At 41.5% G+C, this 11,025-nt stretch overlaps 2 protein-coding genes across 2 annotated transcripts; both read right to left on the bottom strand.

Moving 5' to 3' along the window:
* Nucleotides 1–53: 53 nt before the first annotated feature.
* LOC308136413 (zinc-binding protein A33-like) lies at nucleotides 54–2,709 on the bottom strand (the record flags this gene model as incomplete). The annotated part of the gene is made up of 6 exons (XM_080504750.1): nucleotides 54–795; nucleotides 877–995; nucleotides 1,083–1,105; nucleotides 1,291–1,521; nucleotides 1,667–1,762; nucleotides 2,317–2,709. 6 exons carry the CDS (start codon nucleotides 2,707–2,709, stop codon nucleotides 245–247), a joined length of 1,413 nt encoding a protein of 470 aa, XP_080360876.1. The 3' UTR covers nucleotides 54–244.
* Nucleotides 2,710–3,303: 594 nt separating this feature from the next.
* On the bottom strand, nucleotides 3,304–11,025 carry rapsn (receptor-associated protein of the synapse, 43kD). The gene is made up of 8 exons (XM_080505457.1): nucleotides 10,417–11,025; nucleotides 9,429–9,767; nucleotides 8,595–8,753; nucleotides 7,596–7,694; nucleotides 7,304–7,426; nucleotides 7,138–7,191; nucleotides 5,973–6,172; nucleotides 3,304–5,315 (listed from the first exon to the last, which is right to left on the bottom strand). The coding sequence occupies exons 1-8, from the start codon at nucleotides 10,639–10,641 to the stop codon at nucleotides 5,243–5,245; spliced, it is 1,272 nt and encodes a 423-aa protein (XP_080361583.1). The 5' UTR covers nucleotides 10,642–11,025; the 3' UTR covers nucleotides 3,304–5,242.

Raw genomic sequence — 11,025 nt, 5'->3', positions numbered from 1 at the left:
TAGAACTTGCTCGTCATTTTTGTGTATTTCAATACCGAGAGAACACACACAAACATAGGAAGAATTTTTTTCCTTATACGTAGAAGCAACATCTGAGTCATTTCAAATGCCATTTTTCAAAGTTAGAGCTATTTCTTCATGCCGTAAACATACTCTATAAAACCCTACATGTCTTTTTCATGGCCTCTAAAAATTGCAAGGAAGACCACCACCACTGGTTGATTCAACTTCCCCTGTCTTGAGTTTATTCTACATCCACCTTGATTTTCAGTGGACAGACTGTTAGTTTGCTCTGGTTCTGGCGGTCTTCGGGCAATCCCAGGGAGAAGTAGGGGAAAATCCTCTCTGTGAATTTCCCTTTGAATGTATGGATGGTTGAAGAATCGGTAGCATTGATGAAAACTACCTTTCCTTTGTTGCAGTCCAGTTCTACAGTGATCTTCTCAGGCTTGTGCTTCATGGACAGCATGATTCGAGGGTAGGCCTCGGCAAACAGCGAGTCCCCATTGCAAAGGCTAATTAACCACATGCCCTCCGCAGGCTTGAGGTAGACGGCCTCCTTTCTTTTGATGGACTCCAGGACCACACCGATGGTCCAGTTTTTAGTGTGACCCACCTCTGTGGTCCAGCTGTGCTTCCCAAATGTGAACCCAGCGGCTCCCAGCAAGCACATCCGACTGGTGCAGCGCTCAGGGTTGTCAGGCAGGGCTTTCTTAATGCCACACTCCATGCTGCTCAAGTCTGGAGAGATGGTTAAGTTGGACTGGGCTGTGTTTGGATCCAGAATGACGGGAACTGGCAAAACATCAATGGTTGGAGGATATGTTAGACGCCACTGCAGACCCGTAACTTGTAACCATGTGTAGCTTCACTCACCATGTTTGACCAATCTGCCCACATTTTTCCATGTCTCGAACTCCAGTGCTCCCAGGTGCTGTGCAGTATTTATCAGGATATCTCGAACACACTCTGGCTCTTGGATGTTGCATTTGACCCTGAAACGAGTTGAAATATTCACATTGAATGATGGAAACACTGGTCTTTCATTTTGGCCCAGGGGTAAACTTATGGGTCGCACTTACTTCGCCTTTGTCTGCTTGTATTCCTGATGTTAAAGAAAGTAAAAAAAAGGCTTTATTTGTTTTACAGATCTTGATAGTTATTGGAGTTTCAATGTAAGTACACACGGAAATGAATAGCTATAATATTGCTATTACAGCACATTCTCGGAAAAGAGTTTTTAAATTGTGAGAAAACACAAGTAACGTGTGACTGTGGCGTTAAACGTACCGATAAAAATGGCAAATCCGGTGCTTTGAGGCTTTTCTCAACCTCACTGATGGAGACGGAGAGGTCTTTGATCTGCTCTCTGATGGTTTCCAGCTTTCTACTCATCACTTCACTCTTGGTTTGTGCCTCTCGTTTCAGCTCATTCAGTCTCATGAGTTCCTCCTGCCTGAGGAACTGGTGGAGCATCTCGAATTCCTTTTTAATTACTCCCTCAGTCTCAGTCAGTTGGGTCTGCAGCGTTGAAGTTATTTTTAGCAGGAAGCAAAATCAATCAAAGTTCTTACGACACACTTGGGTTGATACCTGGCTGACGAGCCAGGAATATATTCACTGATAAATGGTATAGCTAGATTGAAAAAAAAACAAAAGAACTTACCTGGATGTAGGTTTTTGTTTCCTCCCAGTTTGTCTTTGTCTTGGACAGTATCTTAAGTCTTTTCTTCAGGGTGTCTAGTCGACTCGAAATTTCCGCCTGAAATATTCACAGAAGAGTTGCAGTTTAAGGAAACAGATGATCAATCAGCAGAGTGATATTTAATGCCCAGGTAATTCAGTGTACTACTTAAATGGGCAGTTTTCAAAATGTATGAGGGTGAGCCTCCCCACACCCACATCGCGCCCTCCCAACTATCTTGACATCTCAATCTGTAGTTTGTGGTTGGAATCTGGCCTTTGTAGTTATTTTACCCTTGATGACATTTTGACCTTTACGTTTGTGGCTGCTGGGATCCATCAGCAATAAAAGGCATAACTTTTGATGCTAATTAGACACGTTTCATTTTAAATGTTGTACAATTAACAGTTCTGCAGTAAAGAGTACTTTGTCATTTTGATTCAGTTCTATTACACTTCCTTCAAATTCACTACTGATTTCATATTGGGTGTTGCCCCACAAATACCCCACAGTGAAAACCATTTGGATGATAGTTTTCTATGATTATTTTAAAGATATCACCTTGTGACTGAAGAAAGACTTTTTCTCATTTCCAACAATCCATAATTAACAGATATGCTTCTTTACTGTACCTTTTTCTGTTGAGCCGCTTCCTCCACCGGGCTGCACTCGTGCACTTTGTGCTGTTTTGATAACTGGCAGATAAGGCAGATGAGTTGCTCATCATTGGAGCAAAAAATCTTCAGCTTCTCGTTGTGAGCAAAACAGATATCTCCGATGTTGCTACTCATCTTTGTTCGATAATTGTCTGCTGCCAAATTCAGTGCCAGATTGATCGGAGGCTTGATGTAAGACGACAAGGTGCCGCACACAGGGCAAATTTTACTTCCCTTCCAGTTCCAGAAATCCTTTAAACAAGCTCTACAAATATTATGTCCACACTTCAATTGCAAAGGAAAAGAGAAAATCCCTCTGCACTGGGGGCAAAACAGATCCTCTTCAGAGAACGAGCTACTCGTAGCCATCGGGTTGAAAGTTTTCTTCAAACCGGAACCAGCTGAAAATGTGGCTGAAGGTGGAACATCTCAGAAAGTTTGTCTTGATTTCCAGTAAATGTTGATCGACTAGTGCAACTGGTTAGAATATGCTGGTATGGGCAAACATCCAACAAGTGTTTACATGCGCCTCTGGAGAGACAAAAAAAGAGTATGAATGAACTGTTGCTTTTACACTTATAACTCCAAACATGACATTCCAGACTGTCAGTGTTGCGTCACAATCTCGCTCCCAATAACAATGTTCAACTTAATTCCCTGCCCAAGAAATGCAATAATGCAGCTTCAAAAGGTCATGGTCAATCACAAGCAATCACGTTGGAATCCCATGTGCCCTCATGCGATGCCAAAGACTAGACTGAAGGTTGTTAAATACCTTAGAGTATTAACAAGCCACACACTGGGCCCTTACACTCCCATCAAAACCAAAAGCCAAAATGAAAGCTTGGGTGACGCACCCAAAAGGTTTGAATACCTGAGCGACCCACCACTTCAATAGATTAGTATTTTTTTTTTTTTTTAATAAAGTAGTAAGTCTTCACTTTCAGTGTACTTTTTTTTTATTCCTTATTTTCCATCATGAAACATTTCCACATGTGACACAGTACCATGGTTCGACTATAAATGCATAAATATATTAACAATGCATCCAGTCTGTCACTAAATCAAAGAAATCATGGCTATATCAACATGGTGTCTAGAAAAAAAAACATAACAAATCTACATGTACTTAAATGTTATCGTATTACTGCATTTATCCTCAAAGCTTAGAGGCAGAAACCGAGGTAGTTCATACTGTCAGAAGATGAGTGGCTGTACTGTCAGTAACATCATTTTTACACCCAAAAACCAAGAAACAAAAATGTCTAATATCTGCGTTGTACAGTGGCTGTGTTACACGTAAAACAACCAGTGACTAAAGATTACTGTGAAAGCAGAGGCATCAAACAAGAATCACATGTTGCCAACAAGTCAAGCAGTGATCTTACAGTGAGAAGTATAAGTGCCCGTGCAGTGAAAGTAAATGTGTTGGTCTCCGTCTTCTCATGCTGTCCGCCTCATCACATTTTGAGAATCACAGAGTTCATTACACAGCGAGAACTTCTTTTTATACTGAATCTTGAATTATTTACTGGCTTTCGCTCTGAAAACTGTTCGGTAAAATTATTTAGTTTTCAGGTATTTTCTGTGGGTTTTTATGACACATTTCGACTTCCTGGTGCCCAACGTCAAAAAGAGGGTGATTGGAAAAACTACAAGCATGGGGTCAGAAAGAAAGGTAGTAAAAGTAGCTTCCCGTTTGTAGTGAAAATCGATGAAATGTAAGCATGAAAAAACTTGAACAAATTTATACGAATGATAAAAATTCAAAAAATATTAAGAAATACCACAATAAACAAGAGATATAAGTAAATATGTGGTTACATATGGATGTAGTCTAATTGTGCTGCTCAGTAAATAAAACATGCAACCACACAGTGATACGATATCTTTTTTAGAGTTAGTTGTTTTTTGTTCTTTGTCAATATTTTTCAATTAAATATTCCTAATATTACACCCATTATTTTTATTTTTTCTAAATGAATTGCTACAAATACACAATGTTAAATCAGACGGTCCGTAACGCCCATAAATAATTGAATATGTGTATATGTGATTGGTCAAAGATCCTTTCCCAATAGTTTTCCCTCGCAACATTACTTGTTCACACCCTGCTACAATAATCTGTTGTAATCAGAGTTAAGAGAGAATAATTCCCAGAAATGAACAGAAAAAGAATTTCTATGAACACAATGTGTGTTGATCCTGCTCCTTACTCTGCAAATAAGGAAGAACAAACAGCTGCATGTACCTGTTTTGTAAAGACATACTAGTTTCTGAATGGTTAAGAGATTTTAGTTAGTTTCAGGTTTTACAAAACATCTCAAATAAATCAAACGTTGACAACAAGTAAATGCGAGAACAGTATGTACATGATTACAATAATAAATATAATATGCATACGTCAGATAAATTCAGAAATGGCTCATCTGCCGAAAATACATCAACTGGTGAAACACAAAAAGTTGAGCAACAAGCCGACTGTGACAATTTCTTCCACAAAGATCATTTCTTCATTGTTTACTCGTCAACTCTGATGCATAAAATATCTATTACACTGAAAGTATTACATGTTCTGTGGACAGTCCATATCCGTTTCAAAAGCTGCGACAAAAGGCCGGCCATCAGAGACGATGCAGCTCCTTCAGCTCATCTGGAAACGTGCCGCTGTCGGCCACACCTCCTCGGTCAGCTTCAGACTGACGTCTAAATAATTTGGAGGAGTTGATGGTGTCCTCTTCGCCGCGCTCTGGGTTCAGTTCAGCTTCATCCGTGCGGCGTGAGGAATTATTTCTCCTCGCGCATCGTCTGCACAGGCTGTGCTGTCTGCTTCTCTCAGGTCAGTCCAGAGGCTGTGAGGCACCGTGTCTGCAGATCCCAACGCAACAAACTCCAGCTGCAATCACACAAATCCAGGCTTCATGGACGACTTGAAACATTTAGGACATCCCTTTGTCCCGTTTGTCTGCAGACACCTGAGAGGAGGGAACAATCAAGTGTCAGGAAACAAGCTGCCATATAATGTATAAGAAAAATACATTGTTACGCTCTTGTGATATTTCTATTGACTATGTGTTAACGGTGGGTTTTAAGTTACTTTTTATGATGTATTTTGAAGGAATCTGCCTGGTCTGCCTTTATTCGGTTTTCTCCAGGTACTTCAAGTTGCTTTCACAGTATCAAAACATTTTGTTGCCTGATTTTATGTTAAAACAATGAGCAGAACTTCATTTATCTATCCATCTGTCTTATCTTCTGTATTTTTCTTTTTACAACGTGGGTATGCAGCTGATCGCAGCAGACTATTGACAAAGTCAGAGTGCACCCTGACAGGACAAACACCTCATTCAGAAGGCTGGTTATTCTTAAATGCATATGAGACGCATTCCACACAGAGACAAATCTGACTCGAGCTAGTAAAGTCTTCACTGTGATTAGAGAGTGTTGTCACTATACTACAGTGTGGCTTCCATAATGTTCACATGGGTTAACATGAAGAAACACAACTTAAATAGTCTATTTTAGTGTAACCATCAGTGTCTGTGCAGTCAAGCTCACAGTGTCTCGCCGGAACGGTAAAGAATGAGGTAGAGCCAATGACAGAAAAGAGTGGTCAGTGAAGGAATACATACTTGAGGTGAAAGATATGGGAACAGGGTAATGCCTGCAGCTTTTGGTCCCTGTCCCCGATGGACTCTCCACACATGCCACAGTAGAGCTCCAGCTCCTCGACGCACTGCAGGAACTTGACCACCTGCTCTCTGAGCTCCTCCTGCTGTCCTCGGATCCGGTGAATCCCCTCACTCAAGCAGTGGACCTTCAGGGTGCACAGCTTTCGACAGACAGAAGAAAAACACGTTCAACATGATGCAGGTTAATATCCATCCATCCATCCATCTGTCCATCCATCCATCTTCTTTCCCACCTCGTCCACATGGGGATTTGGTGGCAGTTCAGAGAGCAAAGAAGCCCAGGAAAGGCTTAATACACAGAGTCGAATTCAGTTCGTTTGTACACTAAAATCACCATTTAATGCTACTTTATATTTCTGCTCCCCCACAGTAAGAAATAGACTTAGAACTGACTTACAGCCTCATTACATTACCAGATTGTCCATTTTGATAACATTGGCAGAGACACATCAGATACAGAGACAAAATTCAGTTCACTTTATCTTAAATGCATTAAGCTGTGAATACTTGTGAACTATTCAATCTCATGATCTGAGTCCCTTGCAACTACAGGGCTGCAACTACACCTCCATACTTTTTATGGCCGTGTTTTATGATTCACATGTTCAGAATAAATGTGAGTTAAAAAGAACAATTAAACTGTAAAACTTTTATATTTTGAATTCATCATGCAAAGAAATATATTCTATAATATAAATAACAATCAAAAGTATATTATCTATAAAAACATATAAGAAGATCAAATATTTTTCATATTTTTTATCAAAGTCCAGAAATGTCAGTATTTAATGAAAAAAAAAACCTTACAATGTTGTTGTATGCAAGTTATAAGTGGAGCAAAAACATTTTCAGGATGTATCTTCAATGATCAGAACCTTTTACACCGTATTTTTTTCTTGACGATAAAATGTTCAGATCGAGTGAGAAACACTGTAAAGTGTCCAGTTATACTAATGTATTATTTTCCCATTATGTCTGATAAAACATAATCATAAAAGCACCAATTACAGCAAAAGTAATTCAAGTATTCTATCTATTACCTATTTAACCAACAACCACTGATTGTTCCTGAGGTGATCTGTGCCGTTTAAAAGATCTCAGTTACCTTGTTTCCCATTCCATCCGCCAGCTCCTGTGCTCGCTGCAAGGATTCAAGGGCCTGGAAAAAAGATTAGATTGTGTCAAAACCACCACTTAAGCAATTGTTATGAGATAACATTTTAAAGCATTTGGTGCAGGTTTATTATACGTCGGTGTGTTAACATAACGACCTTGTCGTATTCCTTCTGCTGAAGCCAACACTTTGCCACTCCCAGGTAGACGTGCGCTTGTCCCAGGCGGTTTCCAATCTCTGTCATGATGCCCAGTGAGGACTCATAACGAGGGAATGCTTTCTGAGGGGATGAGGAGAGATGCAGCGAGACCTGTTTTTTTTTATTGTTCTCCAGATGCGAATACATTCAAACATTATCATGAGTCATAAAATCGAGAGCTGCTCTCTCTCACAGGTTTGCAAAGAAACAAAGGTTTTGTTAAATGACAAGTTGGTAAATGGCATCTTACGTCAACATCACGCCGGCAACGATGTATGTCCGCAAAGTTTAGTAAGCACAGAGCCTGCAGAGGCCGGTCGCCATGCTGCAGAGCAATCTTCATAGACTCCTGTTGAGGGACATAAGATTGAATGAGAGAAAAGATTGGACCTTGATCTGAAGTGAAAATCTTTTAAGTCACATTTGAAGATTTTTCAATTGATGAAGTCTTTTAAAGATGGTTGTGTGATGTTATTTGTATCTGAAATGATTTTACCCATTCGAGTCGTGGTTCATTATCCATTTTTCTGTTAAAGCATTTGTAAACGTGCGAGGAAAACTGCGATTATAAATAAAATACTAGGTTGTATTTTACAATATTTTTACAATTATTATCACACAAAACTTCAGATGCAGTGCTGTGCTCATGCGTATGAAGTGAATTGTGAAACTAAATGCCATCATCTTAAATTGTATCAACACAGATTTACTCGACACTTGTTACCGGTACTTTGCAGTTTCTGAATATATTCAATAATCTTCAGTGATGTGCAAGGTGAGACTGTGTTGTTTCATCTTGAAGACTCTTCTGGTTCTCTGGTATTCTGGGTATGATCGGATGTGTAAATTGTTTGGCTAAAACTGTTTGGCAAACGTAATAAATCTGAAATTCCTCCTGCTGCCTTGTTACTATACTTTTATGCTCCAAGGCAATGACATCAAGTTATTTTTCACCCTTGGTGTATAATTAGAACAGAGTGAAGACTAAAGCCTCCCTCTTCATTAACACTTTAAACCAGCGCCTCTGTGAGCATATTTCTGTCGAGGTCTGAGGCCTCGTACGGCGGGACAACTGGCGCTCGCACCTGTCAGCAGCACCACGTCCACCATATCTGCACATCCGCCCAGCCACAGGCCTCAAGGGACCAGCAAGTTGGTCAGGGGAACCAAAACTGTGACATTCTCCATGTTATGCAAGTTTATCTCTGAGGACACTGCTGATGTGTGCTGGACAGTTATAAAACAATACCTCACAGCACTCCATGGCGTCCGGCAGGCGCTCCAGTTTCCTGTAGGCGACAGACATGTGGTACTGGCTCATGGCTCGATACTTGAGGCTCCAACCTTTGCCATAGTCATTGACAAGCTCAGCTGCTTTGCAAGGAAAGAACAGGGCTTTCTCATAGTCCTGTAGGCAGAAGTGTTGGATGAGTAAGACTTCAAATGTAAAGGAGAACTCAAACTTTATATTTGCAAAAACACATCTGCCAGAGTGAGTTGGTCCGTTTGTCCTGATTTGGAGCACCTATTATTTGTGTTTTGCAAAACAACATGACACGCGAGTGCATTCTTCAGACACCACTTCATCCCAATCCCATTGAAACCAATCCTCTCCGGGAAGCCAGGGGATTATACTTACAAATCTCTGATGTCAAGGGTACTGCATAAAGCCACACCGGCCAGCCCACTCACTATGCCCTCGCCTCACAATGCGCAGTGTTACACTAGCAAACCATTGATGATGTTTAGTCAGATGCCCTGCGGTGTTATCATACTCTGTAAATAAGCTGGCAAAAACCTGTGTTGATTGCACAATCAAGTCACACGTGCGGTCCAGTGAATGTTTTTAGCCAAATAAGACAGCTGATAAGTCCGTCATGACAGCACTATTTCAGTGTTTTAACATCTCCTATTCAGGCTCCCCCCTGTGTAATGTCTCACACAATCAATGACATGCAGTGATAATGAAGGCAGGGCAGAGGATGCGGTTGAACATTTCCAAGGCTACACACATAACGGCCACTAAAATTAACCCGGTGTGAAATAACCCAATCACATTTGGTTAAAGCGGCGTGTGGAATACCTTCAGCTGGACGTAGATGTTCCCCAGACTGCAGCAGACCCTGCACTCCAGCATCTTGTCATCGTTGTTGTGCGCATAGCGCAGGGCCTTCTCGTAGCTCTCCAGAGCCTTCTGGAAGACACTGAGACCCAGGAAAGCGTTGCCCATGCTGAGGCATACCTGTCCGTTGAGCTGCAGGCTGACGGTGGTGCCCTGCATGTTTAGGCAGGTCTTACAGTAGGAGACAGTTTTCTGGTAGTCACAAAGCTTCTCGTTGCTGCGCGCCAAGTTCAGGTAGCCCTCCGTTAGGTAGTCCGGGTCCTCCATTTCTCTGGCTGTGTCAATTTGATCCAGGGCATACTGCAGAGGACAAGGATGGACACTGCGGTCAACTTGCAAATAATCACACGGATCGATTTTTATTCAATCAGATTTAATTCGATATGAACAAAATGATCTGAAGTATCTGTTCAGACACAAGCCCTCTACTTTATAGAGTGCTCAGTAAAAGTGTGTTAGTGAGAGTGGGTGCTGCTTGAGGAAGGGAGATTATGTCAACAAGAAACTCCACACTGATACTTAAGTTGCAGGGCACTTATTTACTCTGCATCGCGTGGAAGCCACAAATTAACCCGTCCTACTCAGGATCGCTGCAAATGGAAGAAGGCAACCTTTGACCTGTTCTCATTCACTAAAGGCTCGGACAAGGTGGAAATTATAAAATACTACCAGAGCGTGAACTCAGTCCGGGCATTCATGAGCAAATATAAAAGGCTCGGCTATTTAGCTACAGTGCCAGCTAAAACTGCAAGCACACGCAGACCCGCTGTTGTTGCATAACACAGAATAAGATCACACGTTATGTGAAACAGAAGAAACTGAATATAAGGGCTGCTTAGATTTGATCAGTCCGAAAGGAACATTTCTCAAATACCCTTTTTCCACACAACTACTACTTAAAGAAAATCTTGTCTCAATATGCTGATGATAGGTTTTTTGCTTTGCTTACCTTGAGCATGTCTTTGTATTTCCCCATTTCTGAGTGGGCTGTGATCAGACAGCCCAGAACCCGGAACTTCCCTCCAGGATCTGAGGTCTTTTCCAGCACTTTTGTCCACACATGCAGGGCTTTGTCTGTCTGATTGGACTGATACAACCTCAGGCCCTTCTCTATCTGCTGCTTGGTTTGGTCCTGGCCCATCTCTGGTGCAAGGCGCTTCATAAAAATATTCATTCGTTTAGGCCATGCAATTTCAGTGAGGCAGCAAGAAAGTAGATCCTTGCCATGCACAGTACAACTCCAAAGAAGATCCCTTGAAGATGATCCTCTGAGAGGACGGTGCCAGAAAGGCCTACCAGATCCCGCACTATCAGCTCCGGCTGTGCCGAGATGGAAAGGAAACTGGATCCACCCAAGTCAAACGGCGACGCACCAAGACCATTATCACCAGGCACTTTGTGTAGAGCTTGAGGGCCAAAAAAACGTCTTCCCCATTTAACCATGCAATGATCCCCTCTCAGCATCAAGTTTAAAAATCCTCCCCCAGATTTCCTGTTGAAAAACCGCAAAGAAACACGTTTCCCCGTGGAGTGCTAGCACTGATATCCCAGAATATCT

Source organism: Blennius ocellaris (genome assembly GCF_963422515.1).
Source record: "Blennius ocellaris genome assembly, chromosome: 11".
In the NCBI taxonomy this organism is placed as follows: domain Eukaryota; kingdom Metazoa; phylum Chordata; class Actinopteri; order Blenniiformes; family Blenniidae; genus Blennius; species Blennius ocellaris.
This window is presented reverse-complemented; position numbering and strand designations above follow the sequence as displayed.

Bases quoted from the DNA above. Each gene is read 5' to 3' on its own strand.
- rapsn (XM_080505457.1), bottom strand. From the start codon at position 10,641: ATGAATATTTTTATGAAGCGCCTTGCACCAGAGATGGGCCAGGACCAA. The intron at 8,754-9,428 runs GTATTCCACACG...TTCTGCCTACAG, and splicing joins ACATCTACGTCCAGCTGAAG to GACTATGAGAAAGCCCTGTT. The intron at 7,695-8,594 runs GTATTGTTTTAT...GTCCCTCAACAG, and splicing joins ACGCCATGGAGTGCTGTGAG to GAGTCTATGAAGATTGCTCT.